This window comes from Alligator mississippiensis, chromosome 15 (genome assembly GCF_030867095.1).
Source record: "Alligator mississippiensis isolate rAllMis1 chromosome 15, rAllMis1, whole genome shotgun sequence".
Lineage (NCBI taxonomy): Eukaryota > Metazoa > Chordata > Crocodylia > Alligatoridae > Alligator > Alligator mississippiensis.
In genome coordinates, this window is record NC_081838.1 from 27,948,603 (window position 1) to 27,965,954 (window position 17,352).

The 17,352-nt window shown below is 51.7% G+C and overlaps 2 protein-coding genes across 2 annotated transcripts in view; one reads left to right on the forward strand and one right to left on the reverse strand.

Annotated features, from left to right (window-relative positions):
* The window catches only part of LOC102574042 (zinc finger protein 420), a 141,085-nt gene that overhangs the window by 57,587 nt on the left and 66,146 nt on the right, over positions 1-17,352 (forward strand). The gene's annotated exons all lie outside the window — the stretch shown is intronic.
* LOC102574282 (zinc finger protein 493) lies at positions 873-17,327 on the reverse strand. Its single transcript, XM_019490213.2, has 6 exons — positions 17,217-17,327; positions 9,307-10,020; positions 8,996-9,206; positions 8,470-8,559; positions 7,299-7,483; positions 873-6,814 (listed from the first exon to the last, which is right to left on the reverse strand). Exons 2-6 carry the CDS (start codon positions 9,916-9,918, stop codon positions 5,102-5,104), a joined length of 2,811 nt encoding a protein of 936 aa, XP_019345758.2. The 5' UTR covers positions 9,919-10,020; positions 17,217-17,327; the 3' UTR covers positions 873-5,101.

Genomic DNA, 17,352 nt, shown 5'->3' on the forward strand with positions numbered 1-17,352 from the left:
TCCCTTGAGCTGTGGGGGGCCCCAGGCCTTCCCTCCATGGCAGCAGTGCCCCCTGGGGTTACCTGTGTGGGCTGGTAGCTGGCTGGGGACTGCCCCAGCTCAGATGCAGCACCCACCCTGATCCAACTGTGACCTGAGCCCATGCAGAGAGCAGCATCTGGTTCCTTTCCAGCAGGTAGGCTTGGGGAACATTTGTATGGGGCTGGGTGCTGCCCCTGAGCTGAGGCACCACCCAGCTGGTTAGCAGCCCACCCAGGGCAGCCCAGGGGGTGCCGCCACTGTGGAGGGAAGGAGTGGGGATCCTAACATCTCAGGAGCTGCTCCCCACCTCCCCCCAACTGCGGGAAGGCTCTGCTGGAAAAAAAAAAGGATCGGGCCCCTCGTGGTGCCAGCTGAAAGCAAAAGTGGTGAAGGGCCCCATCCTTTTTTATGTAGCGCTGGCCTACCTCTCCCATGGCCGGGAGGCGAGCTGATAGCTGCAATACATCACTGCAAACTAAATTATATCTGGATGTAGTTTACTTTACTTTGATGCAAATTTACATACAACCCCCCAAACTTGTGCATGTGTAATGTGTGATGACATTAAGCCACACAAATGACATTTTCATCATGTGTACATCATGATGACCGTCATATGTAAAAGCACCCCATGCCTGTAGGACTCAACTGTATGAGCAATAATATGCAGATTCAATTGCCTTCCTGGAAAATGATGTAGCATCAGAAGTACTGCTCTAGTACCTGGCGCTGGCATCGCTGTCCTCAATGAGTGTTATTAAGATGTTCTCAGTGTTGAATTCTCTGCAGCTTTGTCTATCAACAAGTCATAGCCAGGAGAGCCTAAATCAATCTTGTCTAAAAGAACTGGCAAAGTTTTAGGCAAGTTTATTGTCTGCAAGCCATGTCCCAAACACAGCTGTGATCTGACAGGCAAGATATTATTGCATGTATTCCAGTGCCAAGCTATCTCTACAACACCATGTAGGCTCCCCTAGGCCAATACAACTGTCCCATACTTTCTAATTTTCCTTTTATACAGTGATCCAAACAAGTTCCTTATTACATTCCACAAATATCTTGAATATCTTGAGCCATCTTGTGCTATGGGCTTGCTTCACATCTCGATCTGAGCGTTCTGTGCCAACCTGAGACTGAACTGTTCTCCGCCTTGCACAGCCATCTCCCCCTTCCATCTCCGGGCAGGGGTGTTCATCTGGCCGACATGTTAAGTTTGGCTTTTATCACAAGCTCATACATTGGACCCTTCTGCTAGTCAGGCCTACTTCAGGCAATGCTTTTGTGTGAGTAGTGTATATATTGATCAGCATTTCAAGGATGTATACACTGGGGCAGTTCTCTTGGTTTGGCTCATTGTGTGTGGGTGATGTGCTGGTTAAAGCTAAGTCCCAAACCCAAAACTTGCAGGACCTTCTGCCCAAACCAGAAACCAAATAGGGATCCACAGGTGAAATTTCTAATACATTAAAGGCTATGGATGTGAACTACGTGGTCCAGCAACAGTTGAACAGTGTCCTTGGCTGAGGGAAGACTTACACATGGGATGCAGTGCACTATCTTACTCAGTCTGTCACCATCCAGATCATAGAGAACACAGTCAATCATGGAAGATCTTAATAAAGTCCTTCAAAACAGTGGACCACAGCTGAGAGGGAGTGAACAGGTGCTGGATGAGATCCTAGGGTTTTTGAGTGGGCTTCATTATGTAGGTGTAAATGTTACAAGAGCAGATCAACACTTGCATGGCTTTGCCCAGGAGTGGCCACCAAAGTAGCAGATGGTTAGTTGATGGGTTTTCTCCATTCCAGGGTGGCCAGCTAACAGGAGGTCATAGCATAAACATAGGGTCATGGGTCTGGCTGGGCCTAGGAGCATGTAAATCTTACCCTTAGTGAAGAGCACCCCATCCTGGACTTGAGGAAGTCAGCACATGAAGGCAGCCTGCTCTTCAAGAGGAACTTCTTCCCAGGTGGTGGCTGAGACTGCAGAGCCATTGGCCAAGTGGTGCAAGGATGCTGTGTGGCTTCAAAAGGGGCTAGGCTTCAATGGTTTCTGTGCCTGGTTAGCATCATATTCCACTTTCTGGGAAGAGTATCCACCTTCCCATTTCTATGTGACCTGAAAATCGAAGTGGGACATGGAAAGGGCCAACCCCAGTGAAGCTGTCTCTTGTTCAGTGCTCTGGCCACACACACATATTCTAGTGCCGTGTGAATGTAATTTGTGTAACCGCATGAGGAACCAGGGGCAGTCTTCAGAGCTGTGGTCAGAGAGTTTGGACTGCAACTTCCAGAATACCCTGGGGCTGGAGGCAAGGGAAAAAGGAAGAGTAACTGGAGGCTGGAGATCCCACTGGCTCAGTCAGCCAGGACTGTGGACTGAAGGAGCTGGATTCACACCTGGGAGCAGCTGCAGCTGTTTGATTGCTAATGCAATTAAAACCTTGTTTGGGGAACACTTCTGGAGGTGTAAGGGGGTGGCAGGGAATTAAGGTGTTGAGTGTGTTACCACGACGATGCTGTTTCTTTACCTTTTACCTCTCCGTGTGGCCTGTTGACCTGCAACTCTAACCCGTATGCTTTTCTATACGCAAGTGGGAATTCCCTCTTGCTGCTTGTACCAAATTCTAGGCTCCAAGTCAGCAACTGGATTGTTGTCATCTGTAAGAACCTGTACTTTGTGTCATGGATCTTCAAGGTATTGCCATTTCCCAAAAGTCACTCTGACGTGCATGGGTTGACAGGTCAGGATCTCAAGATTTCTCTTCTCCTGAGGTGAGTTTGCAGGAAAAGAAGATGCAGGGATGCAGGATTTGGTCTGCACCCTGCCATGGAGAGCACCACACCTGTTACAGTGGTGGATACATCCATTTCTACTATGAATGGAAAGGTGGGGTCTGGATGTGCTAGCATAGAAGCAGAGGTCAGGGCCCATTTCAGACATTCAAAGGCTCACTGGGTTTCCACAGACCAGTAAAACTGTAAGTCTTTACTTAGTAGTGTGGGGAGAGGGCTAAGGAGATCTACCAATCAGCCTGACACAGGCTACCAGATGTGCAAAGTGCAGCTGGGCTCTAAATCACCACCTCTAACTTCACCCTGCTCAGTACTGCTTTGGGTCTCTGCAATCTGAACCAAAGGGAGAGAAATCAAAAGGGAAGATCTACTGGCTTTATCCCTCCTGGTGGGAATGTCATCATCCAATAGGGACTGGAGTGTAGCATGGCTGTGGCCATGGGTGTAGTAGAGACCTGACTTCATCACCAGGGTCCCAGCTGGACTTTCCCATGTTCTCAGTCACTTTCTGGAGCTGCTGTGGGAGAGAAGCAAGCAGCAGAGGTCTTGGAGGACTTAGGTGCCTCCCTGTGCTCCTATTCAACCCTGCTCAGGGCCCTGACAACAAAAGCTTGTGCATCTATTTTCTAAAGCACCACTCTTTTCTCCATAAGACTCTGTCACAGACACACAGTCGTAGCTGCATTCAAGAGGAAGGCTTGGAAGTCAGGCATTGTGAAGAGACATCAGGGGACCTTAACTGATCTGATCTGCAACCATGGTCCACTCATGGAAAAGGGTGGTTAGGATTTCTGTTCCTTTGACACACACTCCCTCACCTACACACTTTGCCCCCAACTCAGCTGCCCCCTAGATACTCAACAAATAATGGGCACATTCAAAATGTGTCAAAAAACCTCCCATTTCTTCCCTTCTTTCTGTGGCCACCTCCAACAAGACAAACTAGCCCTCCTGCCAAAAAAACAGGTTCATTCAGAAGTCACAAGGTTATTTTCTTAAACACTGTAATACAGGTAAAAGAAGGGAGCATTTTTATACACTGGGGGGTACCAGCAGAAAGGACAATTATGGAGATGAATAAGTGTGCTCCAAGATGGGTTATTATTAACCACTTGGAGTAGCCCCTACAGGCACTCATGGAGCCAAATGGCTTTGGCACTAGGAGGGAAGCCTCAGTATTCCCAGTGGGAGATTACAACATGCTGCATTTCACCCACACGATGCCTTCCTACTTCCCCACCCACAGAAGAGGCAGGACATGTCACAAGCTGCACCTCCTTTACCCCTACTATCTCATTTAGCCCTAACCCAGAAAAAAGACTCTACTTCCCCCTGACCGGAGGTTCATTTAAAAGCAGGGTCCTTGCTGCACAGCAGGAGATGGGTGTATGGCCCTCAAGTGTGCTCCTGAGGGTCTGAAACAACCCCAGGATTGCAGTGAATCTTCTGGAAAGGGAAAGGACTGGGAAATCACAGCAAGATCTGCCCTGGACAGGCTTCTGGGCCCTGGTCTGTTCCCATTTCACAGCTCTTGAGATGACATAGATTCCAACCACAGGGATACCATGTTAAGTTGTGGGGCTTAATTAGCAAGGAACATGTTATAGAGAACAGCATGAAGGGAAGGAAGGCAGCAGACAGCTGGCACCTGGTGGTGCAGAGTTGTGACAAGGGGCTGAGAGCAAAACCTGCCAAACTGGGCTCACGGGGTGGTGGGCTGGTAGTAGCAGCTTCTTGTAGACCTAAATGTGCAGGCCTGGGAGAAATGTAATGTGGTGGGGAGGAAAGGCAAGGTCAGGATGTAGGGCAGGGAATGCTTCTCCAGCAAAAAAATATTTCCTGAAACTCATGTACCAAAACCCTGGGAGCAGGAGGGAAGAAAAAGCTGGGAGTCAGCCAAAGTGAGTCCCTGGGTGTCATTTGGAGCCAGTTGTCTCAGGGAGGGCACCCTATTGTGAAGGCACTTCTTCTCCCCCTGGGGGCACTGACTGCTTTAAAAGAAGGATGGGGATGACACAGGCCCCAAGGCAAAGATCATCTGCTCACAGGTTCCCCCAGCAGCTGGGCTGGCCTCGGCCTGAGGTGTTTCCTTTTAACCCCACCCCCTCATTAAACCCTGGGGGTCAGCCTCTGTGCCCTTTGGGTTCTGCAGTGCCCTAAAATGGATGAACGATGGGTGAACTCTGGCTGCAGTTCACCAGCATGAGGCTGCTTGCCTGGATGCAGACACTGGAGAGTGTAGAGCAGGGAAATGTCCCCAAGCCCTTCCTGCATTGCTGGCAGCATTATGAATGCTCCTGGATGTGAACGCACTGGTGCTGAACCAGTTTGGAGAAGTGGGGAAAGCCCTTCCCACACTCTAAGCACTGGTGTGGTTTCTTCTCTCTGTGGATGAGTAGGTGCTGAGCCAGGTTGGAGGATCGGGAGAAGCTCTTCCCACACTCTGGGCACTGATGTGGCTTCTCCCCTGTGTGGCTGAGATGGTGCTGAGACAGGGTGGAGGAGTGAGCAAAGCTCTTCCCACACTCTGAGCACTGAAATGGCTTGTCCCCTGTATGGACAAGCTGATGCCGGGCCAGGTTGGAGGACTGGCTAAAGCTCTTCCCACACTCCGAACACTGATGTGGCTTTTCCCCTATGTGGATAAGCTGGTGCCGTGTCAGGTTGGAGGATTGGGTAAAGCTCTTCCCACACTCCAAGCACCGATGTGGCTTCTCTTCTGTGTGAATGACCTTGTGCCGGGCCAGGTGGGAGGACCGGGTGAAACTCTTCCCACACTCTGAGCACTGATGTGGCTTCTCCCCGGTGTGGATGAGTCGATGTTCAGTCAGGTGGGAAGCCAGTTTGAAGCTCTTCCCACACTCTGAGCACTGAAATGGCTTCTCCCCTGTGTGGATAAGTTGGTGCTGGGCCAGGCTGGAGGACTGGGTGAAGCTTTTTCCACACTCCGAACACTGATGTGGCTTTTCTTCTGTGTGAATGACCTTCTGCTGGGCCAGGTGGGAGGACTGGGTAAAGTTCTTCCCAGACTCCAAGAATTTATGTGGAATCTGTCCAGTGTGGATAAGCCTGTGTTTGGCCAGGTTGGAGGACAGGTTGAAGCTCTTCCCACACTCTGAGCATCGATATGGCTTCTCTTCTGTGTGGATACGTTGGTGCCGAACCAGGCGGGATGACTGATTGAAGCTTTTCCCACACTCTGAGCACTGATATGGCTTCTCCCCTGTGTGGATGAGCCAGTGCCGGACCAGGTGGGAGAATTGGGTGAAGCTCTTCCCACACTCTGAGCACCGATATGGCTTCTCCCCTGTGTGGATGAGCCGGTGTCTGGTCAGGTTGGAGGACAGGTTGAAGCTCTTCCCACAGTCTGAGCATCGATATGGCTTCTCTTCTGTGTGGATACGCTGGTGTTGAACCAGATGCGAAGAGTGAGTGAAGCTCTTCCCACACTCCAAGCACTGATATGGCTTCTCCTCTTTGTGGATGAGCCGGTGTTGGGACAGGTTGGAGGAACAGGTGAAGCTCTTCCCACACTCTGAGCACCTATGTGGCTTCTCCCCGGTGTGGATGAGCTGATGTCTGGTCAGGTTGGAGGACAGTTTGAAGCTCTTCCCGCACTCTGAGCACTGATGTGGCTTCTCCCCTGTGTGGATACGTTGGTGCTGAGCCAGGTGGGAGGAGTGAGTGAAGCTCTTCCCACACTCTGAGCACTGATATGGCTTCTCCTCTTTGTGGATGAGCCAGTGTTGTGTCAGGCTGGAGGAGAGGTTGAAGCTCTTCCCACACTCTGAGCACTTATGTGGCTTCTTTCTTGTGTGCGTGCACCAGTGCCTGGCCAGGTTGAAGCGTTGCTTAAAGCTCTTCCCACACCTGATGCAGCGATGTGGCTGCTCCCCCCTCTGCACACACTGGTGCTGGGACAGGTCTTGCCAGCAGATGAAGTTCTTCTTGCACTCAGTGCAGCGGTGTGTCTTCCTCCCCAGGTGGATATGTTGTTCCTGAGACAAGAAGAAATGGGTGAAGGTCTTACCACACATGGCACAGCAGTATTGAAGCTTCCCCCCTGTGCACATGTAGGTGCTTGACCTGGTCTGATGGGTGCACCAAGCTCTTCCCCCATTTGGTGAAGTGGTGGGGGAGCTCTCCAGAATGGATCTGGCGGTGAGCAACCAGGGGAGAGTGGCAGCTAAAGCTGTTCCTACACCTCATGCATACATGTGCACGCTCCCCAGTGTGCCTTATCCAGTGAACAGCCAGGAGTGATGGGCAGTTAAAGGTTTTCCTGATCTTGCGGCAGTGGAAGGCTCTGCCTCTGTACTTGGAAGTGAGCTCTTGCTTCCAACTGAAGCCTTCCCTATTGCCTTGGTTTGCCTTTTTCCAGTGGCTCTTTAGGTCTCTCAGCTCCACAATGTGTTCCCTGCACCCAGGGCTCTTTCTAGGCTCTGACCTTTCTCCACTCTCATGCTCAACTGGAGATGGTACCTGGTTCACTGCTACATTCTCCTTCCACTTTTGGGGCCTCCCCTGACTCTTGTGCCATGGCTCCTCCTCAGGTCTCAGAGAGTCCATCTTGCCCAAACTCCCTAGGGAAGTCCATGCTGGCTCCAGGTCTGCAGGCCCTTCTGCAGGAAGCTGCTCCTCAGCTCCGCTCAGCAGCCAGGCACCTCCTGCATGGGGAAGAGAAACACCAGATTAGTGCCCACCCTGCTGGCAAAGGGCAAACACTGCTACTCCTTCTGCTGGGATGGACCTCAGAGCAGGCCTGGACCTTGGCACTTGGGTTCCCTCAAGAAAACAGTCTTCCTGCCAAAACCCCAAGTGTTGGGGGTGAGGGAGGGGCAGGTCCCTGTGCTGGGCTAATGTTCCTTACTCGGTGCAGTTCAGGGCCAGACTCAGAGTTTCCAGCCCAGCTGTCTGCCCCATCATCTCAGGCCCTGCTAGGAAAAGGAGATGTGGGACATGTGCATGAAGCTTGCAAAGAAAATTTTCCCTACTACAGTGTTGGTCTAATAAAAGCTATCCCATCTTCCCAAAGAACCGTGCCTACCTATGCCCTTAGACCAACTCAGCTACAGCCAAAAACCACTTAGGACAGTACCTGAATGGTACTGAACAGCACCGATACTGTTGGAGCTTCATGCTCTAATGGACTGAGCAGGAGGAGAGGATTAAGAGCTTTGGCTCTGTCTTCTGAAAGGAGCAGGGCTGTTTCCTGCCTGCTTCCAGGGCCAGGTCTGGTGCAAGGTGTGAGTCCGTGGAGCTTTCCTCTGCTGATGGGTCCCAGGTGGGCTCCGTGTCACAGGAGTCTGCACTGGGTCTAAGGCCTTGGCATGAACCCGGACCAGGACTGTGTTCTGAGTCTCAGGTTTTGTGACACTCAGGGCCCCAGAGACAAAACAGGAGGGGGCAATTCTCATTCAAAGCATGGAGTATTCATTTCCCTCTACAACCTGAAAGCTTCTGAATCCCACCCATGCTAAGGAGCCATTTAATGCAGTCTGAGATCATGATGAAACACTTCCTGGCTTCCAGGGACAGTGGGAGAACAAGAACCGCTGATCTGTTGGAGCACTGACCCCATCAAAATGTTGCGGCAGAGATTTCTCCACTGAGGGATGGTGCTGGGGGAAAGGGTCGAGCCAGCGCTCCTTACCTGTTTCTGGGGAAGGGCCTCGTCTGGGGCACCAGCCTGAGGAGCTTTTGTCTGCTGACAACTCCCAAGTCTTCTCTGTTTTGGGGGAATCTGCAAAACAAAAGACCTGGGTTAACTGAACCTGAACCAACCAGAGACCAATGGGGATTCTCTTTCCCCATCACCTTTACCAGATCCTTATTGGGCACAGGGGGCTCACAGGGTTATGAAAAGGGGGTGATTGAACATTGACTGTTGGGACATGAATAAGGACACTGATTGTTAATGTGGGAGTGCAACAAGGCCCAAGCAAGACAAACCTTCTTTCTGCTGGATGCTGCACACATCCAGTGAGAAAGATCAGGGCTCCTCAGTCTGGGAGCTGCCCACCTGCAAAGGCCAGAGCTCTGTCCCAGCCCAGCCATATAGTTATAAATACTGCAGAACTGTCACAGGCACAGGCAGACATTTGAGTCTCTCTGTCTGCATGTAGGACAGCCACTCAAGTCACCCAGACCCAAGCCCGGGCCTCCATCCTGTACCTTACCTGACTCCTGCTGGGGTGGGGATTCCTCTTTGGGGACTCGAGCTGGATTGTCCTGAGGCCCTGGGGCTTCCCTTTGTCCTGCCTCCTCCAGAGGCCTGTCCGGATGATAGGCCTTGGGTTGCGCCAGCCAGGTATCAGCATGTTCCTGCAGTGCCCCAGTGGGCTGCATCTTGTCCAAGGACACCTCTTCAACCTTAACACTCATCGTGATCTAGGAATGAGATAAATATGTCATTGTGGAGCCAGGACCTGGGAGAGACAGTGCTGGGAGGGAACACTGTGCAAGCAGATGGAGATGGGAACACTCTTACGTGAAGCTTCTCGTCCTCCTCCTGCCCCAGCTGAACCCCCTCGGCCAGGGCCACGGCCTCAGCGCAGGTCTCCACGCCGTGCCCCCACTCCCAGCTCCGTGTCTCCCGGGGCAGGATGGCCAGGAACTGCTCCAGCACCACCAGCTCCAGGATCTGCTCCTTGCTGCGGTGCTGGGGCTCCAGCCAGCGCCAGCAGAGCTCTTGCAAGATGCTGCAAACCTCCCGCGGCCCCTCGGCTTCCCGGTACTGGAGGCCCCGGAAGCGCTGGCGCCAGGTCTCTGGGGTGGGGAGGTCGTCCGACAGTGCCTGCTGGGGGGCATCCGAAGGAACCTCAGGCTCAGGCGGGAGCTGCATGGCCTGATTCACCTCCTGCCCCCGAATCTCCCGGCCTTGGACTGGCTCCTCCTGAAGTTGCTGCTTTCCTGCCTGTGTTGCTGACCACCTCAGGGACTCCCCACCAGTGCTAGCGTGGACAACAAGAGGCACTTGTCCTGCCCCCACACCTCCTTCCTGGAGAGTTCCTGGGTCCTGCTCCTCCAGCTTCCCCTCAGTCTTCACCATGGCTGCAAAGGGAAGGTCCACGGCTGCCACGGGCTCCAGCGCAGCTGCCATTGTCTGCTCCAGGAGAGGCCTCCCCCAGCCAGGGGCCTGGGCTCTCGCTCTCCCTGCACGAATGCACCACACCTGCTGACCCAGTCTGGTCTCTGGAGCCGCCTGTGGGAAAGGAGACAGCACAGATTTCACCATGTGATGGGAGACCTGGGACCGTGACCCCAGAGACCCAGCCCTGATGCCCCCAACTATCCCCCACTCACAGCAGCCTCAGGGTCATCTTCACTTCCCTTCGTGCCCTGACACAGGCTGCAGGGACTGGGCTGGCTCCAGAAATGTCTGTCCCCACAACTGTTGCCTGCAGACACCTGCCTGGCACTAAGAGGGACTGGGAGCGGGCGGCAGCAAAGGCGCCAGTCGCAGGGCTCAAGTGCCTATATACTAATGATAGGAGCATGGGGAACAAGCAGGATGAACTAGCGCTCCTGCTTGCACTAAACACCTATGACTTAGTGGGGCTAACAGAGACCTGGTGGGATTCATCCCATGACTGGGCGGTACATATTGAGGGCTATAGATTGTATAGAAAGGACAGGTCGGGGAAGAAAGGGGGGGGGGGGTTGCACTTTATGTCAGTGAGCAATATACATCAACCCTCATCAAGACAGAATCCGAGGCTGAGGAAGTAGAAGGATTGTGGGTTAGGCTACATGGGGGGCAAGGAGAAAGGGATTTGGTGGTAGGGGTCTGTTACAGACCCCCACACCAAGGGGAAGAAATAGATGTGGGGCTCCTGAGGCAACTCTCGGAGACCATAAAAGCTAAAGAGGCGGTAGTCATGGGGGACCTAAACTACCCGGACATCTGCTGGGAGACGCAGACAGCAAGGTCCCATCGCTCACGCAGGTTTCTAACTTGTGTACAGGACCTCCACCTGACACAGGAGGTACACGGTCCCACTAGGGGGAATGCCATACTGGATCTGGTATTGGCAACGGGAGATGACATAATAGGGGACCTCCAGATCGGTAGCTATCTGGGAGACAGTGATCACCTTATGATAGAATTCAACATAAGACGGCGAGTGGGTAAGGTAACTAGTAGGGTGAAAGTGCTAGACTTTAGGAAAGCTGATCTCATTGCACTCAGGCGATTAGTCAAGGACGCACTGCAGAGTAGGAGTTTTGATGGGATGGGTGCCCAAGAAGGGTGGCTGTGCCTAAAGGAAACGATCCTTTGGGCACAAAGCAAGACGATCCCCGAGCGAGGCAAAAGAGGGAAAGGGGCCAGGAGGCTTCCATGGCTGACCAGAGAAATCCAGGGCAGCCTAAGGGCCAAAAGGGGAGCACATAAAAAGTGGAAACAGGGTGAGATCACTAAAGATGAATATACCTCCTCTGCTCGTGCTTGTAGGGAGGCAGTTAGGCGGGCCAAAGCTACCATGGAGCTGAGGATGGCAACCCAAGTAAAGGACAACAAGAAATTGTTTTTTAGATATATTGGGAGTAAAAGGAAGGCCCAGGGAGGAATAGGACCCCTGCTAAATGGGCAGAAGCAATTGGTGACAGATAGGGGGGACAAGGCTGAACTCCTCAACGAGTTCTTTGCCTCAGTGTTCCTAAGCGAGGGGCACGACAAGTCTCTCACTGGGATGGTAGAGAGGCAGCAGCAAGGCGCCAGACTTCCATACGTAGATCCTGAGGTGGTGCAGAGTCACTTGGAGGAACTGGATGCCTTTAAGTCGGCAGGCCTGGATGAGCTCCATCCGAGGGTGCTGAAGGCACTGGCCGACATCATTGCAGAGCCACTGGCGGGAATATTCGAATGCTCGTGGCACACAGGCCAAGTCCCGGAGGACTGGAAAAGGGCTAACGTGGTCCCCATTTTCAAAAAGGGGAGGAAGGAGGACCCGGTCAACTATAGGCCGGTCAGTCTCACCTCCATCCTTGGTAAAGTATTTGAAAAAATTATCAAGGCTCACATTTGTGAGAGCCCGGCAGGACAAATTATGCTGAGGGGAAACCAGCATGGGTTTGTGGCAGGCAGATCGTGCCTGACCAACCTAGTCTCTTTCTATGACCAGGTTACGAAACGCCTGGACTCAGGAGGAGGGGTGGATGTCGTATACTTGGACTTCAGGAAGGCCTTCGATACGGTATCCCACCCCATACTGGTGAACAAATTAAGAGGCTGTGATGTGGATGACTGCACAGTCCGGTGGGTGGCGAATTGGCTGGAGGGTCGCACCCAGAGAGTCGTGGTGGATGGGTCGGTCTCGACCTGGAAGGGTGTGGGCAGTGGGGTCCCGCAGGGTTCGGTCCTTGGACCGATACTCTTTAATGTCTTCACCAGCGACTTGGACGAGGGAGTCAAATGTACTCTGTCCAAGTTTGCAGATGACACAAAGCTATGGGGAGAAGTGGACACGCTGGAGGGCAGGGAACAGCTGCAGGCAGACCTGGATAGGTTGGACAAGTGGGCAGAAAACAACAGGATGCAGTTCAACAAGGAGAAATGCAAAGTGCTGCACCTAGGGAGGAAAAATGTCCAGCACACCTACAGCCTAGGGAATGACCTGCTGGGTGGCACAGAGGTGGAAAGGGATCTTGGAGTCCTAGTGGACTCCAAGTTGAACATGAGCCGGCAGTGTGACGAAGCCATCAGAAAAGCCAATGGCACTTTATCGTGCATCAGCAGATGCATGACAAATAGGTCCAGGGAGGTGATACTTCCCCTCTATAGGGCGTTGGTCAGACCGCAGTTGGAGTACTGCGTGCAATTCTGGGCGCCACACTTCAAGAAGGATGCGGATAACCTGGAGAGGGTACAGCGAAGGGCAACTCGTATGGTCAAGGGCCTGCAGACCAAGCCCTACGAGGAGAGACTAGAGAAACTGGACCTTTTCAGCCTCCGCAAGAGAAGGTTGAGAGGTGACCTTGTGGCTGCCTATAAGTTCATCACGGGGGCACAGAAGGGAATTGGTGAGGATTTATTCACCAAGGTGCCCCCGGGGGTTACAAGAAACAATGGCCACAAGCTAGCAGAGAGCAGATTTAGACTGGACATTAGGAAGAACTTCTTCACAGTTCGAGTGGCCAGGGTCTGGAACGGGCTCCCAAGGGAGGTGGTGCTCTCCCCTACCCTGGGGGTCTTCAAGAGGAGGTTAGATGAGTATCTAGCTGGGGTCATCTAGACCCAGCACTCTTTCCTGCCTATGCAGGGGGTCGGACTTGATGATCTATTGAGGTCCCTTCCGACCCTAACATCTATGAATCTATGAAGACTGGCTCAGGTGCCTTTTCCCCATGGTCCCTGACTCCTTCCTCCACAGCACCCGTATAGGACACAGCTCCTCCTCCAGCACCCTTTCCTGGCCCTACAGCCCCTCCTGCAGTATACTGCCAGCCCTAGGGTCCCTCCCCCATCTCCCACCCATGCCCTGCAGGCTTGTGGCTGCACCTCCTGCCCCACAGGGCACATGCCCCCTGCCCCTGCAAGAACACCACCACCATGTCCCACAGCCCAGAGTCCCTTTCCCAGGCAAGACTTGGACAAAGCCCCCTGGTGCCCTCCCCATCTTCCTCGGGGGTCTGCCCACCCCGTCCCAGCCCCACTCAAGAGGGGGCTCTGGGGTGACTGTCTCCCAGGCCGGGTCTGGGTGCTGGCCATGCTGAAGAGAAGGGTCAGAGTCAGGGGGAGGCAGGACTTGGGAGCTGCTACCGCCTGGGCTGGGGTGTGAGGGATCTTGAGCTGCATGTGAGGGCTGCAGGTGGGTGGCAGGTGCTGGTGTGGGTGAGGATGGCCGGCATCTCCCAGGGGTGTCTGTGCAGGGTGCAGGCAGGGCAGGGGCCAGGAGGGACTGTGAGGGGTGAGCAGGCACAGGTGGGGTCGGTCTGTGGTGTGGATGAGGGAGGATTGTGGGTGGGGTGGGCAGGTAGTCGAGGGGTCTGTCTCTGCTGGCAGGGGCAGAGTGCAGTGGTGCCAGGCTGCAGGGTTTTTGACTTTTATATAGAGTGTCATAGGGATTAAGGTCACAGGCAATGGACCAAAGGGAAAGGACACATACAGGAAAACAGACATGGTTCTTTTGGTAGACATGATATCTTTTATTAGACCAACTAAAAATGTGGAAATATTGTTGTTTGTAAGCTTTGGGGTACAAACACCCTTCTTCAGGCACAGAGAGAGTCTGCTGGTGCTTTGTGCTCTCCTGGGTAGAATAGAAGCCGACATGATAGAGGTGCACTGATATATCGGTCCATATCGTATTGGCACCAATAAAAGGAAAATTTGCCATGATTGGCAATCAGCTTTTTTTGGTTGATGTGGCTGATAATGTCACTGATAAATTTTGTGTGCATGCACGCAACTTCAGCATACATACGAACAGGAATGCAGCCCGGCAGCTTGGATAGTAGCGTCTGGCCAGTAAGTCTGTGAGGGGGAAGGAGCATAGGGGAGCGCAGGGGCATGGGATGGCAGATTGAGGCCCCCATGTGAGGGAGGGAGTGGGACAGGGGTAGGGGACGGGGATGATGATGACTCATTCGGGGGGCACAGGGGGTGGGGAGGGGGAGCAAGTAAGTCCCCATCACTGCGAGCAACCAGGGCAGGGACAGATGTAGTTCACCCAGTAGCCCCCATGTAACCTACAGTATCCCACCATGGAAACCTAACTAATGAAATATCAGGTTTCATTGAATCAAACCGAAAACCTCTTGTCACCCAGTCCGAGTTTTGTTCCAGACACAACAGACTTTCCACAAAAACTTAAAAGCATAGACCACCTTCCCAGCAATACTCTCCTAACCACCATGGATGTTACCAGCTTACATGCCAACATCCTACACCACTATGGCATCCAAGCTTGCCTTACATATCTACAAGAGTGAGATTATAACCTAGGGATACTACTGAATTTATACACTTCATCCTCACACACAACAACTTCACTTTCAATAGCCAACGCTTCCTCCAGACCATGGGCACAGCTATGGGCACCAAAATGGCCCTATGATATGCCAACCTTTTATAGCCCACTTGGAAGAAGAATTCCTCAAGAACTGCACCATCCAATGCTATACTTAAGATATATAGATGACATCTTCATCATTTGGACCAAAAACCTGCAGTCTCTGATTGATTTCCATCACAAATTTAATAACCACCACCCCTCCATCAGACTATTTCTTGAATACTCCAGCACCAACATTTCCTTTTTAGACACTATGATCATTATCCAGAATGGTAAAATGCAAACCACCATATACAAGAAACCCACAGACCAACAGACATATCTGCACAGAACCAGCTATAACCCTAAACACGCCAAGAAAGCTGTGATATACAGCCAACCCCTCTGATACCACCAAATTTGCACTGAGGAGAACACCCGTTATTGTCATCTCACAAATCTCAAAAGGGCTTTCACCCGACAAGGACACTCCTCCAGAGAGACAGATCCCACTTTCGAAAGAGCCACCCTGGATACCACGTGAACGACTGCTGCAGTACAAAAAGAAAATCCCCACAAATCTCACGCCACTAGTTATGATATACCAGCCCTCCCTGGAACCTATACAGAAAATCCTCAAACAATTACAACCCATAATAGAAGACCCAATTTTTAAAGAGATGTTTCCAGAGCCACCCATCCTAGCCTTTAAATAAGCACCAGACCTCGCCAACCTCATCACCAGAAGCAAACTTCCTATGGCCCAAAGCACACCGAATGGATCCAGACCGTGCCGGGACAAGAAATGTAAAACCTGCCAACACATCCCACCACCCCCACAGTCACTACACCCCACAACAGAGCCATCGCCATGCCTGGATCTCACACCTGCACCTCCAGGAATGTAATATGTCTAATTCACGACACAAAATGTCCAGATGGAAATATGTAGGAAAATCCAAACAACAACTGCGTACCAGAATGAATGCACACTGAAAATCTATCAAAGACAAGAATACCCAGTTACCTGTGTGTGCCCGCTTCTCCCAAGACAACCACTCTCTCTCCTGTCTGTCAGTTCTGATCCTCAAAGGGAATTTACAAAACACCTTTCAGAGATTAGCCTGTGAACTTCACTTCATAAATCTACTGGAATAAAAAATCATGGACTAAAAATCTGATACCACCAGGGAAGAATCCTGCTTCCTTTGTGATTTCATAGGTAGTCTAATAAAAGGTAACATTTTGGAAACAAGAGTTTTAGAGTTTTTCATTTCTTTTTGTTTCAGACCATCGCAACTACCAAATACATCTCTGAAAAATGGAAGATGTCAAATTTTAGCTGATTTTGGCAAAATAAACTTCATTGCTAAACAACAAAGAAAGATTTGTACCCCTCCCTGCCTTTCTGCCATCTGACACCACTGGGGAAGGAATCCTGCCTCATCTGCACATCAAAGAGCAGGTCACACAAAGGAACTTGCATGGACCCAGACGAACTGACACCCACCTTCAGCTTCTCCTGTGCAAAATTAAGTTTATTTTCTACCTATGGGGACTTTTACCATCTTTATTTTTCCCTAAGCCTAAACAAAGGTGCATGCACCTGAAAGCTTGCAAAGAAAAATACTTTTCTTGCAATTTCTTTGTTGTTCTAATCATAGGCTGCAGAATGGGGTGAGCCACCTGGGCCAGACCCCGACCAACTTTTAGCACATTAATTTAGCTAGCTATGCAGTTAAAAAAATAGCTACACGGTTTTAACCTGAATGACAAGTGTGCATTTGTGGGTTACATTAATTAACATGGTAAAAGTTGCTCGGGCCATGGCCCGGGTGATCCACCCCGTTCTGTGACCTATGGGTCTAATAAAAGGTATCATCTCTGAACCAACAGCTTTATAGTTTTGCATTTCTTCTTGTCTCAGACTAACACAGCTACCAAATACATCCCCGGGCAAACACAGACATTGGATTCAGGGCACATTCTAGCTTGCCCACCATCTGATAACCCCAGATGACCAGTCTGCATTTACCAGCTGCAGTCTATCACCAGTGCCACCTTCCCCCCAACCCCAAATTATCTCTCACATCTATTGTCTCCCATTCCCTTGGATCCTCACTGCCATGCATTTGCATTTTCACAGACCTGCATGTTGCATGTTGGCTGCTCTTCCACACAGGAGAGCACACAGACACCAGCACTCTCTCCGTGCTGGAAGAAGGGTGTTTGTGCCCAGAAGCTTGCAAAGAACAATTTCCCTGACTATTTAGCTGGTCTAATAAAAGATATCACCTCTCCCCAAAGAACCGTGTCTGCCTGTGTCCTCAGACCAACACGGCTACAACCAGCAACCCTAGCATACAGGTAAGCAAGCGTTCAAAGTATAACAGCATCCACTTACAGGGCAAGCACCAGGCAGGGCTCAGCACCACTGCAGCGCATCCGCTCAGCACATGCAGCCCCCCTTAGCCAGCCCCACTCGCTTCCTCTTCCTGCCACCCCCAAGCTCTGGGCTTGGCAGTCCGGCAGGACTCTGC